This window comes from Triturus cristatus, chromosome 6, assembly GCF_964204655.1.
Source record: "Triturus cristatus chromosome 6, aTriCri1.1, whole genome shotgun sequence".
Lineage (NCBI taxonomy): Eukaryota > Metazoa > Chordata > Amphibia > Caudata > Salamandridae > Triturus > Triturus cristatus.
In genome coordinates this window covers 1,323,892,908-1,323,913,781 of record NC_140589.1, presented here as the reverse complement: position 1 = coordinate 1,323,913,781, position 20,874 = coordinate 1,323,892,908, and the positions used below count along the sequence as shown (strand labels likewise).

General features: G+C 44.9%; 1 protein-coding gene across 2 annotated transcripts in view; it reads right to left on the bottom strand.

The window, feature by feature from the left end:
• Window positions 1-678: 678 nt before the first annotated feature.
• Window positions 679-20,874, bottom strand: part of DHX57 (DExH-box helicase 57) — a 387,132-nt gene continuing 366,936 nt past the window's right edge. For both annotated transcript variants that reach the window (XM_085612312.1, XM_085612311.1), the window contains one exon: window positions 679-1,509. In XM_085612312.1, coding sequence (XP_085468438.1) covers window positions 1,366-1,509 — 144 coding nt within the window. In that variant the 3' untranslated portion in view covers window positions 679-1,365. The remainder of the gene's footprint in view (window positions 1,510-20,874) is intronic.

Sequence of the window (20,874 nt, the reverse complement as noted above, 5' to 3'; positions counted from 1 at the left end):
GGATCGAAGTTGATCACAAATTGCTTCCAGATGGCACAGCCCTAAAGACACAATGAGTGGTAAGAAACTAAAGATGAACATTGGGGTTTTCTAATAAAAACAAACATGTGCATGCAGAAAGGCCAGCAAACTGTAATAGAGAAATCTCTATCTCGCTGTTGGACAAGTACAGGTGAATTAAAATTAATTATTGGCAATCACTGAAAAATGACAGTAAGTGATACATGAAACACGTGGAGTACGCGATCTGTTTCTAGACATAAATTGAAGGTAAAACAAATTGCATTGGGGATGGCACCAATGTATACACCGTGGAGAAAACATAGGGGCCACAAAGTCACCAACCAGATATCCCCAAATATTGTTTTTGGACATTTTTTCTGAGAATTAAAATACTACTGTCTACTAAGTACTAAAAAAAAGTTCGCTTATTATTTTAGACATACAATTACGTACTAAAAAAATCTCTTAATGTGTTATAAAAGACATACAATTATAATGATACCACATGAAGAACCCATACTTTTTCACACGTTGTACTTTTTTGTCAACCTCCTATAGATTTAATGTATCCATCTTAAGGAATATATGTCCATGTTTTATATGGAAATCCTATTCTCGTGAATACACTGCAATAAACTCTCACATTGTAAACTCAGTAAATCATACAACATAATATTAGGTTTTAGCATCCGTGGTATTTTACTTTCGTTCTGCTATGAATGGGTTGTCAATACATTTTGAATTATTTAAAAAATGCCAAAATATGCAAATGCTTGTTCATGTATGGCTATGTTCAAATTCCATACACATTTTGTAAAAGTGTCTTTTTTAATAACAGTCATTGTAGATTTGGCACAGACACCATCAAAATACGAATCCAGAAGACAATACAAAAAAGCTGTAAAGGAAAAACAAAAGACTTAATAAAGACAATGACAGGCAGTTACTTGTTAACATGGCACTACATGGTGGCTACTTGTCATGAGGGTTGGACCAACAACAGGCAGTGACTGTCAGGAGAGACTTAAACACAATGTTGTATGGTGACTATGAGATGGTAAAGGTTAATGTTTAACAGGGAAATCGAGGATGAAGTGCTGCAGGAAGGCAAAATCATGACAACAGATGTACTTCATCGGACGATATATATATTTAAAGAAAGAGGATGAAAAATAATCGGCATATTACCAATCACATCCACATGATGTAGTCTTTAACTGGACATCAGTGTGGAGAAGTAGGTCGTCTTGTAAAGGGAGTACATGGTACCCTTAACTGTCCTGAGGCCTGAAAAGCTACACATTACAGTAAGTTGATCACAGTGCCATACTCAGTTGTGGCTCTTTATGGCTGTATCATACACTACTGAGTAGTCACCAATTTTACAATCATACTAATAATGCGGGACCCTCGCGGGCAAGTGCACAAGTCCATGGAAGGATTCTTGATTTTATCCTGCAGCAGCTGATCAAGTTCACTCCGAAGCTCCTTCACGAGCTCTGCCACCTGAGTAGGAACAAGGATACAGAATAACACAATCTAATAAGCAAACCATGTAAAGTTCCAAAAGTCAATTTACTTTAATGCAAGGCAGTCATAGTCCAGATATTGAAGCACAATCACACTATGAGAAAACAATAAATACAAAGGGGCACGATAAGCAAAGCCTTTTTGTTTTGTACTTGATCCAACCCGTGCCAGTCAAAAATCGAAATTAAACAAATATTTTATGTATGTGCAAATTCACAAAACATATTGTTGCTTGTGTAAAACATTAAGCTTGTGGGCAAATTGATCTGTGTACATGCATCTCGCTCTCTTGCAAAATCTGCAAACGTGGGCACAGCTGCAAAAAAGGCTGATGCAGATCTGTCACTGACCGAGGTACGCACAGAGATCTTTGGCTGCTGCACCACTCCTTTCCCTGTGAAGGTTGTGTGTTAACCGCAAACTGAAAATTATCATACAAAGTATTAGCCTTGCTGTTCCTCATTACATGCCACTCCCCTCCCGAAGTAGTGGTTAGAATATAGGGCCAAATGTACTAAGCCATTTTTCCAATTACAACCCCTGCGATCCCGCACAATTGCAGGGGTTGCATACGAAAAATTGCTATTTCTATGTACTAAACCTATTTAGTGAGTCAGAAAAAAGTTTCAAATTTGCAAAATGGTTTTGCAACATAAGCGAATCACAATTAGGAACGGGCGTTCCTTCCTTATTGTGATTTGGTATGGTATGTATCAGTGGTTTGCAACAACAATTGCAAACTCTTGATCAGTTACCAAAACCTCAAAGGAGAGGTTAACTGATTCTCCATGGGAAATGACTCCCCTTGTGTCCCCCTACTCGTTGATAATTGTATTAGGCATGAGGAATTCACAGGCAGACACTGTATCCAGCAGTAAAAGTGCTACCGAAGGTAAGTAACTTGTTCTGATGGATGCATCTGCCTGTGGACTCCTCCCCTTTGGAATTGAATCCCCAAGCAGTCCTGTTCCCAGAGGAGGGTGTCCGCCTACCTATAACAAAAAATCCTGCAGTACAGAACGTGCAAAGTGGCTGGCCCTCCTCACCTAAGCAGTTATGCTTCGCAAAAGTGTGGAGGGTAGCCCAAGTTGCCTCCTTGCCGATGTATACAACAGGGACACCTCTAGTTAAAGCCGAAGAAGACAACAGCTCTGGTAGAATGAGCTCAAATACCTTCAGGGGGCTATTTCTTGGCCGAGGCGTAGCAGATCTTGATGCAGAGGAAGATCCACCTGGACAGCGTTCACTTGTGGACAGCCTTGCCCTTCACTTTTCCCACGTAACCAATGTAGCGTTGGTCATCCAGCCGGACGTCTTCACACCTGTCCAGGTAGAAGCTGACCGCCCTCTTAGGAACCAGGCGATGAAGTCTACCCTCCTCTTTAGAAGGGTGAGGTTGAGGATAAAAAATGGGTAAAGTGATAGATTGTCCTAGGTGGAAGGGAGTAACCATCGTAGGCAGGAAAGCAGCTCTGGTCCGAAGAACCATCTTATCCGCATGAATAGAGGTAAAAGGAGGCTTACAACTAAGTGCCTGTAGCTCACTCACCCTCCTGGCAGAAGTAATCGCAATCATAAAAACTGTCTTGAATGTTAGACGTCTCAACGGACAACTATGCAGTGACTCAAAGGGAGACCCCATCAAGAAAGCAAGAACTACATTTAAATCCCACTGAGGCATGATAAATGGAGTGGGAGGAAACCTATTAGTGAGCCCTTAATGAACCTATTGACTATGACTTACTTAAACAAAGAGGGTTGGTCTGGTAGGTAAAAAAAGGCTGACAAGGCAGACAAGTAGCCTTTAACAGTAGCTTATGCACAACTCTGTTGAGCCAAGGAAAGAGCGCAACTCAGAATGTCAGATAAATGGGCCTGCAAAGGGTCTATTGATCTCTCTCCACACCATTTAACGAACCGGATCCACCTACCAGAATAAACAGATTTGGTGGAGTATATCCTGGCCAAAAATATAAATCCACCACATCCGGTGGGAGAGAAAGAACTCAGGTTGTCCCGTTCAATCTCCAGGCTTGAAGGTGCAGGCTCTGGAGGTGGGGGTGTAAAACCTGCCCCTGCGACTACGAGAGGAGGTCTACCTTGACAGGGAGACGGAGCGGAGAGTGCGATGAGAGGTGAAGTAGGTCTGTGTACCACACCCTTCTTGGCCCATCCGGGGCGATCAATATAACTCTGGCCCGGTCTTGGCGAATTGTCCTCAGAACCTGAGGAATAAAGGGTATGGGAGAGGGAACGCATAAAGAAGCTGAGAGCACCAACCTAATTGAAACGCGCCCCCCCCCCCACCCCCCCCAATGCTCCCTGCATCGGAAAATGGAGACTGCAGAACGACGGGCAGTGCATGTTCTCATGAGTGGCAAACCAGTTCAACTGAGGAAATCCCCACAACCTAAAAATGTGATGGACCAGCGCCGGATGAAGACGCCACTTGTAATTGGCCGAGCATTGCCGACTGAGACTGTCTGCTTGCACATTCAGCACCCCGGCCAGATGATGTCCTATTAAACAAATCTGATGTTCCTAAGCCCAGGACCAGAGTCGTAGACGCTCTCTGCAGAGATGATACGACCCTACTCCTCCCTGTTTGTTGATGTACCACATCACGGTATTGTTGTCAGTCAGGACCTGAACTGAGTGACCACGAAGGGAGGGAAGAAAGGCCTTGAGAGCCAATCGTATCTCCTGCAATTTTAGAAGATTGATGTGAAACAATCTTTCTTCTGGAGACTAAAGGCCTTTGACCTCTAGATCCCCCAGATGAGCTCCCCACCCCAAAGTGGAGGCATCTGTTATCACTGTGGCCACTGGAGAAGAAGGTGGAAATGGCTTTCTTTGAGACAGGTTGCCTGGAACACACCACCATGACAGCTCCGCTGCAGTGTCTCTGAAGATTCTGACCACCTCCCTGAGATCTCCGTTCAGTTGAAACCACTGCCTGCGGAGGCACCACTGTAGTGCCCTGATGTGCCAGCGTGTATGGTTGACCAACACTATGCAGGAAGAAAATAGACCGAGCAGGCGCAGAACCTTTAGGACTGGAACAGCCGCTCCATCTTGAAACATTCGAATCATAGCTTGGATGTTTAGAATCCTCTGAGGAGGCGGGATAACACGACTCAAAGTAGTGTCCAGTACTGCCCCTATGAACAGGTGGGCACCAAGTGAGATTTTGAGGAAAAAGGACGCGGATCGGCGGCTCATAGCAAGGTAAAAGTGTTACAAAAAAATGGAAGAGTGACACCAGGACCGGACAAAGGTCATTGTAAAATGGGCTGAGAGTTTCCGAAATTCGGACGTTAAACTGTGACAGTGTGTGTCCTTTTTACTTTTGTAGATTTCTTAAGGACACCGGAGAAACTGTGACTTCATAATTAAAGCCCAGCAGCATTACTAGTCCCTCGCGCCACAGGATAGTGTGGCCTGGAATTATCGCCACACTTAATGTAGGTCCTATTTGAAATATCTGACTGTTGCCATGATACTCTAGGGGGTATATTGGTCTAAGATACGAAGAGTTTGACAGATATTGATGCCCTTTTTCTTTTGGTTTCTATTTTGTTTTGGTTACAGACTGTGCTTAAGTGAATTATAAAGGTTGGTGTGTTTGATATCCCTTATGAATTATGGCTTGTCGGACACTAGAGGTGTTCTTGGTATTGTTCTCGGTGATGTGTTTCTACTTTCTGTGACTGTGTGACACTGTGGTGCACAACTGGCAACTAGGTATAATGTACATATAGAGCTATATTCAAGCACATATCTTCACGGTGTTATTATCAGGTGCCCAGCATTGCGGACCCTCAGACCATACAATATTGTTCACTCTACTGTGTGTGGTTATGTTATCACATTTGCACTCTGTTGCATGAACCAACACAGATAGTGACATTTGAATTGTTAATATCTAAACGTAATGTGTTCCATAGGAATATTTTTGTGGTTTGTTGTGTTTTTGAAAAATTGATGGGAGCTAAATAGTAATCTTAAATCATATCTTAACCTAGCCTTGAAAAAGTCGCATGTACAACCATACGGAGGCGCCGAAACACGTGTTGGCTTGTGAACAGTTCACTATTTTAAGCCTGAAGAAGGAATAAAAGGCCAAAGAAATAATTTTGATCCACTGTTTTGTTCTTAATTACATGTGAATAATATCTGAAATTGTTGTTGCTTTTATATCACGTGTGCTGGGGAATTCATGTTATGTTCTCTTGTTGCTTAGGCCACAATTCTTAGAGAGGCAGGTGGTTCTCTCAACCCTACAGCACCGTAACTACAGCTGACATGAATCATATATGCTAAGTGGAATGACCCTTTTGGCACCTGTACCCTATTAATTATACCACCACCTCTATACATACTGAGATTTTGGTACATTAATCGAAAAACCCAAGTCGAACAACCGCAGCGTTGTCACTTGCAGATGATGCAGCACCATCTAGGACGACTTTGCTTTGAGCAGCCAGTTGTTCAGATAGAGGAAAACAGGAATACCCGACCTCCTGAGATGTGCCGCTACCACCGCGTCACCTTTGTGAGGACCCGTGGTGCGGATGTAAGACCGAACAGAAGGACCACAAACTGGCAATGTTGAAATCCCACGTAAAACGGAGATACTTTTGGTGCAACTTCAGGATGGGAATGTGAAAATATGCATCCTGTAAATCGATCTACACCATCCAGTCTTCCTACTGCAGCGTCAGAAGAACCTGAGCTAGGGTCAACTTCTTGAATTTCTCCTGTTTGAGGTAAAAATTCAAGTTCCTGAAGTCTAGGATCGGCCTCAATTGCCCGTCCTTTTTGGGGATCAGAAAATACAGGAAGTACCATCCCTGACCCCTTTCCTGCTCCGGGGGGGGGGGGGGGGGGGGGGGGGAATAGGAGGAGGAAAGTACCGGAAAGGCAGGGAATATCCATTTCCCACAAGATCCAAAACCCAGACATCTGATGTAACAGATTTCTAATTTTGCAGAAAATGGACAGCCGACCTCTCACTGGTCCAACATGCTCTAAGATGGGGGGGAAGAGGAAGAGGAAAAAGAAAACAATCAAAAAAAAAGAAAGGAGGAGGAGATGTCTTGTTGGCGAGCTGAGCCTCCCAGGCGACCTCTACCTTTCCCTCTGTATAATCTATACAGTGGGTTCGCCTGCTGCTGTTGCTGCTTCTGCCAGGCCCGAAATGGAGTAGCCTTTCCAAAGCCCCCAAATCTTCGGTAACCAAAGCCCCTAGGTTAAGACTGCAGGCCTAGTTATCTAGCGGTGGGCCTACTGTCTTTAAAGTACTATAGCGCTGAGTCTGCCTTTGTTCCAAAAAGTCGAGAGCCATCAAAAAGTAAATCCAAAGGGGTGGCCTGAACATCCGGAGAGAAACCAGACCCTCTCAGCCAGGCATGCCTCCTAGTTGCCACTGAGGAACCCATTAGTCTAGCAACACAGTCAGCTGTGTCAAGCCCAGATTGAATAACCTGACGAGCTCCAGCTTGAGTGCCCGACAGCACCTCCATTAAGTGGCCCTGGACATCCCTATGGAGTTTAGGGATCACCTCCTAAGCCGAATCCATCAAAGCATGGATGTAGCGACCCAGTAGGCATGTTGCATTTGCCGACTTTAAAACCATACTGGCTGATGAAAATACTTTTTTTCGCTGGTTGTTCCATCTTTTTTGAATGCCTATCTCCAGGTGGGAACGGAAAAAAGCCAGAAGATTGTTTCGAAGAGCAGGACGCCTGAACCACCAAGCTCTCTCCAGGGGCAACTTTGTACTGCCTTTCAACTGATCTGGACACTGGTGGGGCAGACATAGGCTTTTGCCATACTTCTAGTATGGGCTCCGTCAAAGCCTCATTAAATGGGAGCAGAAGCTCTGTCACCGATGAAGGAGAGTGAAGAACCTCAGTCAGGATGTTTGATTTAATCTCTGCAGTGGACAACTGCAAGTCCAGAAGATCAGCTGCCTTCCTGAAGATTGAGTGGTAGGAAGAAACCTCCTGTGAAGGGAGTTTCTTATGAGAAGAGAGTTCCCACTCTGGCGACGTACCTAGACCACTAGCTTCCTGAAGCCCTTCAAACTCATGCATGGGATCCATTATTTCCCCTTCCTCAGCATCTTCCTGTTGCTCCTGAAATTCTTCCTCCTCCAGAAGCCTTTGTGCCTCCCTTATTGACCTGATCATGGGTATTGGCCTCTGCGGCGCCAGACACGGCGCCGGTGACTTTGGAGCCGGCTTCGATGGAGGGCCTTCAGGGATGGTCGGAGGCGCTGCACGAAGTCGAGATGGCACCAGACCAGAGCCTGATGGCGCTGGAGAATAATCCATCCTTCCATCCTGGGAAGGTATTGGTGTCGAGAACCTCCGCGTCGGAAGAGGCCAATTCGGAGTCATTGGCATAAAGGGTGCCTGGGCATATGGAGGAGGTAAGCCCAAATTAAAAGACAGCGGTCCCATGGGGCCAACAGGCACACCAGAAGGGTTAGGCCCTATAGGCAAACATGCCATACATCGCATTTAAGAAATGCAAAGGATCTCAACCGGGAGCCGGAAAGGGTGGGTACGGATCCGGTACAGCCTGCTCAGGAACAGCCCAAGGTTGAAGGCTGAATCTGGATGCGGCGCAGGAGACACCGGAGCCCAGGGGCGGAGTGGTGGGAGGCGAAGGCGTCACTTACCCGGGCTTCGGAGATCCCTTCGGAGTCAGAGAATTAGCCGGAGTCACCTGAGGTGAAGGTGAGACTTCATCCTTCCTGTGACGCCATAAAGCTGTGGACCCCGACTTCGGCGACTTGTCCTTAGTAGAGCGACGCCTGGAGCCATGACGCCGCTTCTTCTTGTGCTTCCTCAATGACTTCGAGGTGTGCAGAGTCGGTGACTTGCACTTCAACCTCGTCTTTCTCCAACCCCTCTTCTGCTTCTTTGCCCTGGCCATTAACAGTTATGCTTCCCTCTCTTCAGATTCATAAGCCAACACGAAGAACTTCCGTCACGGCGTGTTCAGATGACAGGCACCAAAGACAATCATCACGGGGGTCCGTGATAGATACATGACCCCCACATTCCCTACACAATTTGAAACCCAGACTTTTTCTGAGCAGCCATCGCACTGCTACAAATACAGATGACTGTAACAAGTCCTAGAAAAACCGTTACGCATAGACGGCGCAGAAATAAGGGAACTGACGTCAGCACGCCGACGAGGTCTTCTTATGGCTCCGATGAAGTCACACGGAGTTGCGAGGGGAGTCGTTCCATTGTGACATCCTCATCAACGTGGGAGAGCTATGAAAAAAGTTTCAGTGGAATGCTGCGCGAGGGGTAATTCAAAATGTGAGGAATCCACAGGCAGAAGTATCCATCAGAAACAGTGCATTTCCCTATTCACAAAGAGTTGGCCATGAAAGGACAATGCAGTGCAGCACTTGCACTGGTAGCATGGTCCTCCTATCTGCACGCAAGCAGGTTTGCGAATTCGGTTCTGGGTTCAGAAAAAATGCAATTGTAAATTGTTTCTAGCAATTAGTGTCTATGTGCTTTTAAAAAAAAAATATATAAATCGCTTTTTACTGAAAGTTTAGCATACTATAAATAGACAGTATTACAGAGAAAGAAACATATCTGGCCACAGTGTGCTGGTCTACATACATTTGTCGATTTAGTGCATAACAGGCGAGGAAAACAAGATCTACATAAAGATGTGCACAGAGTTGTCATGCCACCGAATATGCTAGATGGGGCATGCTAGTCATTGATAAACAAAGAGGATCTTACAACATAGGGAGGGCAGTTCGTAGCCGGGTCAGCAGTGTGCTGAGCACAAAGAAACATTAGCAGGGAGGGACACCCTGGAACAGCACAGCATAGAGACTATCTAGTACCATGGACAGAGCGTGTGTATAATGGTGCATCAAAGGTAGGGTGGAAGAGCTGCAGGCAAAGACAGCCCCAGGTCTGAATCCAGTTCCAGGGCATGAGGTATTCTACCTTGTACCCTGTGAACCCTGTCTAGCCTTGTATTGCAGTCGTTGCATCAAATCGCCTACTGCATGTGTCCAACAATGGAGATCACATTTTTTTGCAGACATGAGGGCTAGAACCTTAAATCGTAGGTCCTGACTCCATCCGAGCTGGAGGCCAAGTGGAGCTGGTCTCGCCCCTTGTTCCAACGCCCCGTATACATTTGTGACCCTGCGTCTCTGGGGGCTCCATGTTAGCAGTGTGGCCCAACATTCGAGTTAACCAAAATGTCACCCACTGTCTCCCAAAGTGCAGTGTGAGTCAGGACCTGTCCCGGCAGAAGCATGGATATTTCACAAAGCCCCTCAAATGTTAGGGTAGTCCCCATCTCACACAGCTGCCCCATAGACATGACAGAAGCATTTCTCAATTGTGACATGTTCTCCTGACTGCAGTGAAGCCGGGCAGACACAAGAGAAGTAGATCCGGGAAGTATGCCGCCATGCAATGCCTATGACGGAGGTAACAGGAGCAACAGTGTTGAACAACCCGGAACAAAAGCAGAATCCGCATACCACACGGCACGGCCTCCAGGATGCCACAAAGACCAGAAATACCTCGCCTCAGATGGCGCTTCCTGAGCAATTCAGGTCATAAGCCATTGCAGACTTGATGCTAGATAATACAGCTCGTCATGCTGTGTCCCCAGGCCTCTAACATTCAAGGGCAGAAACAATATCTCCACAGCGAACCAGGGCCTGCCAGACGCCCAGATCAAATCCAAAAGCCAGCATTTGAGATCTTGAAACACCGACCGGCGTAACAACAAAGGGATATTGGCCTAACAGATATAAGAGACGTGGCAAAGCCACCATTTTTGATAATGAGATGCAACCTATAGTGAACAAGGGAGCCTGCAATTTGTGTCTCAATGCAAATAAATTGGTTATAAAAAAAACAAAAGGTTCAGATGCAAAATTAAGTGTCGGTCATTGTTGCACTTGATATAGTGCGGCATCCTATGGTAATATAATGTGTGTCAAGTCGAAAATGCACTATAACACATAGGGGCTTATTCACTAATGGTAAACTTAGATGTCTATCTATATGTACTCTTATACTTTGTATTCACTTAGGGCTAGTCAGCATTTCCTAGTGTAAAGTTATATATACACGTTTTGTAACAATAACCAAAATACATATACATAATTTTTAAAAGTCTACATAGGTTAATGTATTTTAACATTATTTACTAGGGGCTTTTGCTTTAAGTCCCTGCTCCATTATTTATAATGGGAGTGTGTTGCAATACCTGTGAGTGGTCATGTGTGGTCCTGGACTTACTGCAAGTGTGGTGCTGGACATACTGAAAGACTGAGAGGGGGGTACAATTACGACTGTCTTGGATAATCTTTAACTGTAGTAACTTTAAAAGCTAAAAGGTGCCGGTAACTGGTTTGTGTTTCTGGCGATTTTGAGATAATTTGTGTTTATAATTGTGGTATTAGGGGTGTGGGGGATATTTTTAGAGGGACATTTTTAGCAGGATCATGTTTTAACTTTGGGGGATTCTTGTTTGTTGCACTTTCGCTTTTTTACAGATTCCACCACAGAGGCTCCATTTTGGTTCAGACGTGCTCTAGTGGTTGGAAGTGTGACACATTTTACTTATTTAACCCGTTCAGCACGGCGCGGATTTCCGCGCCGCGCTGAAGATTCCGTGCGCGGGCGGGGCCATGACGGAGCGGTTCCGTCATGCGCACAGCGCAACCGACGCACGTGACGGAACCGCTCCGTCACAAGCGTCGAAGGGGTTAAGCAGGTCATGCTGTGGACGTGCGCAACGGGCATGCTGCTGGTGCACCGAAGAACCGCCAAAGGCAAGCCTGACTTTGCCTGTCAGTGTTTGGATCGCATCAATCGCCAGCCATGCTGCCCATGGGCTTTGTCAGAGCACTTTTCCACAGGTATACTCAAGAGTAGAACTGAGTAACTTTCAAAGCGCACCGTGCGATTTTCAATTTAACTTTAATGCTGAACCTATAAATTGCCCAACATATAAATGTCCTTGCTCTCATTTCTTCTGTTGATATTCCCAACAAGAATCAGCACTGGGCTCCCAACATCTCTGATAAAGCTAACCCTCCTGCTATGAATGGGTCCTGTGAGGCTGCCCCCACGAGTACCATTTTTTCAGCTTGTCTAATAAATTGTAGCTCCTTACCCGAACATGCTTTAGATGTCTATAATTTACTTTTGGGGTTAAATCGGACTTAATGTTCCAAACAGAAACCTGGTTAGAGGAGTTTGTCTTCAGTTGACATTGCTCTAGCTATACCCACAGGGTTTCAAATACTGCATATCAATCGGGTAGATAAAATTGGGGGCAGAATTGCAGTGGTGCACCGATTCTATTTTTCTTGTTCAATTTCAAAATTGACTGACATTGCAAATATTGAGAGACCGTCTTTTAAAGTTACATTAGTGCCTTCCTATTCTTTATCTGGGGCCTTAATTTATTGATCGCTAGATAGTTCAGCGGATTTCCTACAGCTACTTACGGATTTGCTTAGTCAATTGTCGCTTCTCCACTCCAATTTTATAGTGTTATGGGCTTTTAATCCACAGATAATTGTCTCGAACATTAGGGCTGCTAAGCAGTTTTTGTCTACTTAAGAAGGATTCAATCTAGAGCAACTAGTGAGTGGCCCCACATAAAAGGCAGGTCATATGCTGGATCTTATGTTTTTTGAACCTTTCAAATGTTCAGGTCAAGCCTGCTCTAAAGCTAATCTTGTCTGTCTACTTTTTAATACCGTTTAAGGTTTCCACAACATTGGCCGTTAGACACAGAACACCTCTAGAGCATGGCACAAAATCTCGGAACTCTGCCTCATTGTGGTGCTACAATCGATCCCTATCAATTTATCTGGCTGTTTAGATTTGGATGTTGCTAGTTTCAATGATTGGTTATCTGAGGCCTTAGACTGTATTGCTCCTCAAAAAACCTCTACCTCTAGGATCTAAGCCCTCTGCTCCGTGGTTCTAGTCTGCCATAAAGGAGGAGAAACATCAATGCAAACTCCTGGAGCAAAAATGTAGGACATTTTATGACAGGGATGTGAAAATCAGCCCTGAAAAAGCTTCATACATCCATTAGTAGAGCTCATAAGGCCTATATCTCCTCCACGATTGCCTCAAAAATGAATAGGCCTTGCAAACCTTTTTTTTTGTCAAAGTTCTCTTTATATATTTTCCTGATAAGTTCACAATATAAACAAGCAGTCATTACACTTCAGCCTCAAATTTGATTGCTATTTCCAAAAGTACAGCGTTCATAAATACAGAGGCGGCGAAGTGCTGTGTATAAACAGATTGCCCATTATAGAATATAAAAACACATTCCCCTACAGAACAAAGCAAGTTTCATAACAACCTCCTCCCCCCAACTTAACTTACAAATAAAGATACGGTACATGGGAGTGTCATAAAATCAGTGGAAGATTGCTTCCTGCGAGATATTGCATTATGATTCTCAATAATATAGGCCCAGCATGTGGATCTGCCCAGCTTTCCAGTAGTACTATGTATTCAAAATTGGAACAGGTGTAGGGCCCTCGTTCTGGTAGGGCACCTCCACAAAGGCAGGCCTTTCAAAAGATAGTTCACCAGGGGACCCAGAACATATTCAAAATTCTTATAAGAGTCTAGTAGGATATCTACCATATGCTCCATTGTAACCACACTCTATAGCCTTGCATGCCATTGCGTCAGAGAGGGGTCCTCCACTCGTTTCCCTGCTGCTGCCACTTCCATTTTGGCTGCCCCCAGGCACAAACACATAACCCATTTGTCTCCGTTTGTCTGATACCAAAGAGAATCACTCCTTAACCCCAAAAGTACAAAGTCGGGGTCATCCGGAAGCAGGTACCTCAGAAATGTTTTAAGTTGCGCCAATATTTTGGACCTAAAGGGGCCTATCTTAGGGCAGTCCCACCAGATGTGTTTAAAGTCACACAGCATCCCACGGCCCCTCCAACAGAGATCTGAGGTGGGCCTGGGAAATATTTTCTTAAGCTTGGTGGGGTAGAGGTACCAATCAAATAAAAGTTTGTAATGAGCATCCCTAGACCCATCGAAGGATTAAACCTGGGTATATCCCTTCACCAGTCCGGACCATTGAGCCTCCGTAATAGGGCCCCCTTGTGTGTGTTCCCAGTGTTCTATAAGTGTTGGTCTGGGGGTGCATAGGGTGTCAATCAACATGGTGTAGAGGAAGGAAATGGTTCCTCTTGTACCGCCACCTGTCTGCTCTAAGTGCTCAATAGGTGTTAGGGCCATTGTGCCAGCTTCACTTAACTCTGGTTGGAGTATCCAATGTTTGAGCTGATTATACCAGAAGTGTTCTGTGGGTGCAAACTGAAAGTCTCTTGAACAGTTTTCAAAGATGCGGATGTCCCAGTTACAAAATAAGTCTGAGACAAGGAGGCACCCCTCTGCCCTCCACGTTTCAACAGATCCTAAATGTAACGCGGGAGAAAATGCTGGATTAAAATGAATTGTAGTGCGAGAAGAGGGAAAGGTGGTCCAAGTCTCTAATCTAGTTACCTCATTCCACACTTTAAGAGTTGTTCGAATAGGGGTACTCAGGTATGCTTTTGGGGGTCGATCTGCTTTTGGTTTCCACAGTAAGTCCCAAATATATTTACCTACTACAGCTCTGTCCATGTGGAACCAGTGTTTGTCTGACTCACGGGCGGAACACACCGGGCTTACTCTCCGCTATGCAGCCTTGAAATACAAGTTAAAATCAGGTTGTGCTAGACCCCAAGGATTTAGGTAGTCGTAAAAAAAATTGTAGGAAAGGCAGGCCCTCCCCTTTTGCCATATAAAAAGGGTCATTAAGGTGCGCAGGATTGAAAAATAGCTCAGCTCAGGTCTACCTCGATTGGCAGTCCCTGAAATAAATACAGTAGTTTCGGCTGGACCATCATGTTAATGGCATGTATTCATCCCAAAGCAAACACAAGGAGATGATGGAAGAAGTGCTGAAACTTTTTAGACACTCGCCCCCAGTCACAGATCTGGGTTAAATTCATAATTGTTCTTTAGCTCACTTCGCCACCCCAGTTCAAACACAGCTATATGCAAATCATTCTTGACCCTGTTGCCTCATGGGAACAGTCCTGCCGGAACTACCGAGGCACGTCTTCCCTGTACCGGAAACAAGCATCCTGGGACCGGTTTCGGGTAACACCCCTCATCAGCCAGGCTAGCTTGAATCCAGTGGCAAAGTGAGCAAGGGACACACATCTGGGCATACCCTGCCAACTTAGGGTGAACAAAGTAAACACAAGGAGATGATGGACGGAGTGCTGAAACTTTTCAGACACTCACACCCAGTCACAGATCTGGGTTGAATCCATCATCGTTCTTTAGCGCACTTCGCTACCCCAGTTCAGACACAGCTATATGCAAATCAGTCTTGACCCTGTGCTTGCTTTGTTCGCCCTAAGTAACACATCAAGGTCGTGAGAACCATAATCTAGGGCAAGGCAGAGATCTCTGCTATAACATTTAACCCTGTAATATCCCCACCAAGTTCCACCCGCTCGGTACTCTCTTTCAGTAATTTCTCAAGAGTCTTCCCCTTGTTATCTGTACATTCTAATCTTGAGTGTGTGTAAATCCCCCATGTACCAAACTAAAAGGTAAGATGTATCCCATCACACAAACAAAACACTGAACTGTCTTTCCCAGGTGCATCAGTATTAACCTTACGATACCTTCTTTCAGGCGTCTTGGTCCGAACCTGCTAAGGCAACCTTAGTAAAGTTGTTAAGGGAGCTGGAAATGTAGCAAGTTGAAGAGACATAAGAATGCGGAAGGAAAAAGGGAAAGAAAGAGAGCGAGGGATCTGTGCCCCGCCTGGACCCAGTCATCACAGATGGGCCTTTTGGGTCTGCCATGGGTCTGCCATGGTCTGTCTTCGTTGAGTCCCTGTGGGAAGCCTGCAGGACTGCTAAGCACGCTATCCCGCTGCCTGCTCCGAATGAGATGAGAGGCCGAGAAGCTACAACGCCTCCTGGAAATCAGTGACATGATGGGGCGTGTTATGGAAGTCAAATGCAAAGCCAAATGTCCATATGTACTTGATGTTATCTGCTGGAGCTGGTCAGTAATTGGCCTGAATTGTATAAGTCTCGCCAGTGTAGCTGGGGCAATGTCCTGGAAGATGAAGCAGGACATTCCCTGGAAGGAGACCTTGTTGGATTTTCTAACTGCTTGAAAGATCGCTTCTTTCACCTTGAAGGAGTGCAGCTTGATTAATACATCTCTGGAATGGCGTTTTTCACCTGGCATAGGAGGGCCCACCCTGTGCGCTCTGTCAATCTTCACCTTCAGCTGGGTCTCACAGAGCAGCTCAATGAACAGACCTTGAGTAAAGGCCTCCAGGTCTGGTCCCTCTGTGCTTTCCTGCAGCTTCCGAATCCACACATTGTCTCTTCGCGACCTATTTTCGAGGTCCTCAATTTTCAGAATTGAGGTTTTAAGTTGGCTGCGGAGGTCAATGGAAGTCTCCAAACGCTCTGTGTGGCCTTCCAGGTCCTGCCCTTTAACGTCCAGGTCCAGGGTCCTGGTGCCGACAGCGTCATCTTGTTGGGGAGTTGTCAACCGGGTGTTAATGTCAGACCTAAGTGTTTCAAGGGAGGAGGCCATGTCCGCCTTCAGCTTTTTTCTGAAATTCCTTTAAGAGGCCAAGAAATAGTCCTTGGTTAGGGCTATGGTGTCTGACGAGTGTGGGCCAGGAGGTGAACCTTGGCGTTCCGCTGCAGGGAAATAATTGGAGACCCTATTGCTTTGACCCTTCTTAGGAGGCAAAAGGCTTAGATCAGATACTCAATATTAGTATTGCCCCAGAGATTCTCTGCAGTTACAGTTGTGGCCACCAAGTGTCCCAGCGCGGATGAAAGTGCCCCCCTCCCCAGAAGAAATTGCTCACAACAGCAGCAACCACAACGCCAACCACTGCAGCTTTAATTAAGTTCCTATAGGGTTGCGGGCACAGTTCTTTGTGCAGATTAGTATTAGAAAAGTGGTGCGACTGCCCACATGGTTGTCGAGTGGCACAGGCCACTGCCGCAGGGTCCAAATGCCGGTGCGCACTGCCTGACCACCATCTTGAAGTCAGGCACATAGGGGCCCACCACCAGGCCACTCTCCCCGCGGGGGGTAACCGGTTGCAGGGTCTCACCCCCAATCTGGCACTAACCAGACCCCGAGGAAGGCAGGCAGCGTGTTCAGCCCAGTCCAGGCTTGAGATGGCTCGACCCGGAACCGCAGCAGCACCGGAACAGCAAAGCCGCAGAATATATCCTGGCAGTCCTCAAAAGCTCCATGGGGATGGGGGAGTGGGGGGGAAGTACCTGTTCTCAGGCAGTCCTCAACACTACCAAGGGTCTGCCGTGCAACACAAGCAACAGCTCACTCCTGCCGAGCCCAAAGCCTCTTCAAAGCAGGATGCAGGCCACTCACCACAGATGTTGCCCTCAGTCCGCTCTGCAGGGGCCGCCGACAACCCAGCATATCAGGACAGAATGTACCGACCTCCGCATATTCAATCTGCATCCAGGGCACTGGAGGATCAGCCCTCATTTGTGTGCTGCTCCCCCACTGGTGGGGTGGTAAATCTCAGCGATTTCCTGTCTCTGGCGCTTCTATTTTCAACGCTTTTCCAGCTCTTCTGTTGAGAATGCCGCAGAGCAAACTTTTAAAGATAGTAAACAGCTCATATGCCTCGAACATTCCTTTCTCTCTCCCACTGCCTCAAAGAACAAACTCACCCCTTTAATCAATTTAGGTGAGGATCTGTCAGATTTCTTTTGTAAGAAAGTTCAAGCAATTTATGATCAGTTTCCAATTCAAGTTTCGATTGATCTGGAAGAGTATTCCCAGTCCAGCTGCTGGCTCCTCACCTACTGCTTTTACCTATATCTTCTCTAGAAGATTCCACTGACGAATTAGCCAAATGCAAATTGGGGTCCCCTTTAGACCAATGCCCTACTGATATCTTAAAGCCTGCTTCACTCTTGCGAATCCCATTTTGAATAAACTGTTGAATACCTCTTTGGAACTAGTTTTTGTTCAGAGGAGTTGGAAGCAGACTTTTCTGCTCCCTGCACTAAAGAAACCTAATGCTGATCCTAATATTTTACGTAATTTTAGACCCATCTCATTTCTGCTTTTAGTGGCTAATTTGTTGGAGAAGCTAGTCAAAAGAAAACCCCACTATTTTTTTTAAATCCAATCACTTTGTATATGATTCTCAATCTGGATTTGGTTCAGGTTTCAGCACCAAATTGGCCTTGCTTAAGGTCAGAGTTTATTAAGGAGAATCTTGACAAGAATTCCTCAGCGATAGTGGTTTTACTCTATTTGTCCCCAGCGTTTGACGTGGTTTCTCACCCAATTCTGCTAAATAGGCTTAGCCGAATTGGAATTCGAGGACAAGTCTTGGCCTGGCTTAAATCCTTTATTGAAGACAGGACAAAGGCAGTATTTCTTTCTCCTTACATCTCTACATCTAAACCACTTGGCTGTGGGGTTCCACAGGGCTCCACGCATAGCCCCACCATCTTCAGTGTAAATTTGGAGCCTCTAGTGAGCCTTGTTTAGTCATGGGGGTCTGCGTGTGGTCTCATTTGCTGATGACACGCAGCTCCTATTCTTTCAGAAGAATGATGTTGAAGCTCTGAGCTCTTTAAAACAGTGTCTTAAGTCAGTCGTAGAGTGGATGAATAGTAATTGTCTCAAACTCAATTCTGATAAAACAGATTCTTTTTTTGGTGCCAAATACATTCCTGACTCTTGTAATTGGTGGCCGGCTGAACTTAGATCCCTCATTTGCTCACTCCAATTGTAAGGAATTTGGGTGTCAAATCTGATTCTAACCTTTCTTTTGAACCCCAAATAAAGGCATTTTCGTGAGCTGTTTTGCTACTCTTAAATCTCTCAAAAGTATGTTGCATTTGGTTCCTGTAGACACTCACAAGACTATTGTTCACGTATTGGTGACCTCTAAATTGGACTATGCGAACAGTCTATATCTGGGTTTGCTGATATCTTTAACCTAAGGCTGCACACTAAGGTAGAGAAGTGGGAACAGATCATTATGCAGCAAACATTAAAACCTAGTAATTTCATACCAAAAAAGAAATAAAAAACACAGCCCCAACAGGTGTGCATGCAATCTTTCAAATTGTATTTCTTAACCCCTTCGATGCGCATGACGGAACGGTTCCGTCATGCGCATCGGTTGCGCTGTGCGTATGACGGAACCGCTCCGTCATGGCCCCGCCCGCGCAATAGAACCTTCAGCACAGCGCGGTAATTCGCGCCGCGCTGAAGGGGTGGTAGGCAGGAAGAGCTAAGCACTTCCTAAAACAATTTGCTCCCAAGGCAGACTTACAGAATGCATTCCACAGCTTTAGAATATAGTTTTCCCCTATGCGTAAAGAATCAATGGGAAAAACCTTACCTCTTTGAATGTTGGAGCCATTTCTATTACTTTTCAGGTATAGACAATTGGGGAGGACTGGCTTTAGGCTTCTAACTCACCAAGGAGTGAGGCATTGCTGAGCCCCTTGTCTATTACCGGTGAGATTTAGAATCTCACTGGTCCTCTTCAAATACAAATCCTATGCTTCAGAGAACGCACACACCTTGCAATCTGACACAAGGGTATGCCGCATGGCTGCCAAAAGTCCGCTAGCGCACTGTGAGGGATAAAATGCACCAGATCTTGTAAGATATGGTGTATTTTCTATCGCACCCTTTGACACAAGGTAGCGCAGCAACTTTGGTGCAGTGATACCTCGCATCAAAGAATAGTAAATCTAGGCCTTAATTTCACTCAGTACCTATCACTTGTCTCTCATTCACTTTCACTCTCACACACCTTTGCAAATACAGTAACATTTTCATACACATATGCATCCTCTCTCTCACTAAAACACGCTTTCACATGTACGCAAGCATACAACATACATTTAAAACCAAGTTTACTTATGACAGCTGCCACCATTTGTCCTAAGTGTGCTCCATTTCTATATTACAATAATAGTGAATAAAATAATATTATTCACTTATAGTATAATGACAAATAAGCAGACAATACAGAATGCGGAGCTGCCAGGGAACGCAAAGGCAGTGCCAGGGGTCGCGGCTGTGACCCCTAAATGACATCCATGATGAAAGGGGACTTAGAAGGGTGCAGTACCATTATAATGTCAATCAGCTGTATACAAATGCCAATAACAAACTGCAATCTTCTCCCCTCGATCCCTGGTTGACATCTATTATTGTGCTGCCATAAAAGGGGGTCTCACATTTCCAGAGCATTTATTCTCTGTCACATAATCATCCATTTGCTAAATCCAATGTATGCATCTGTATGGTTTGAAATATAATATAGGTCAAGTTTTTCTTGTGAGGTTCTCTTCTGAAACTATTACTGTCTCTAATACCTTGCACATATTTTGTAGGTATTTTTTATTTAATTCATTGCATGATGGCAAGTCTCCATACAGTTGTCTTAGATTTCTGCAGTAGTTTCAGGAGAATCTTTATTCTTATTCTACATTAATTGCCAATCTTGCCCCATTTATATTTATTCTTCAGAAAGTATTGACATTATTTTCTTTTGTTTCATCTCAATATTTATATTTGTCTTTCTTCAACGTTTTTGGTAATGTCTGACTAAGATTATTATTTATCGGCTGTCTACTATTATCGAGGTTTGCAACGTTACAATAGTTATTGCAGTCCATTCTTTAGGAAATATTTTTGTTTCTATATTCCTTTGTCATTGTTTTCAAACCCTCAAAAGTTTGTGAATTTAATTTGTAATTATAGGTGTAAGTTTTTATTACACTGTTTCTATAACTTTGTGTGTTTTGCTTTATGTGTCTGGATATGTTTTCTCCTATGTTCATTGTCAACTATTTTTGAAATCATGTATCAGTCTTTTTTTACTGCATCTGGTTAATTTACATCTACCCTTGCCATGATAGGGGATCACAGAAACTGTCATGCGATGGACCAGCCAGAAGCCAGTGCTTGCACAAGCAGTACAAGATGAGATACGTGGCTACTTTCTGCCACTTTTAGGTATACAACAATCGGAGAGTTATCCATATTACATTCATGTTTCTAAAGCAGCCCCAGCATTTTACTGCTTTCCTTTGCTCCTGTTAACATCTGAAATTCTTGTTTTATGGCACTCAATAAAAACTTTAAATGTTTCTAAGCACTCAATATAAGTTGGGGAGATGAAGGCAAAAGGAGAGAAACTAAGACAACCTAGCACAT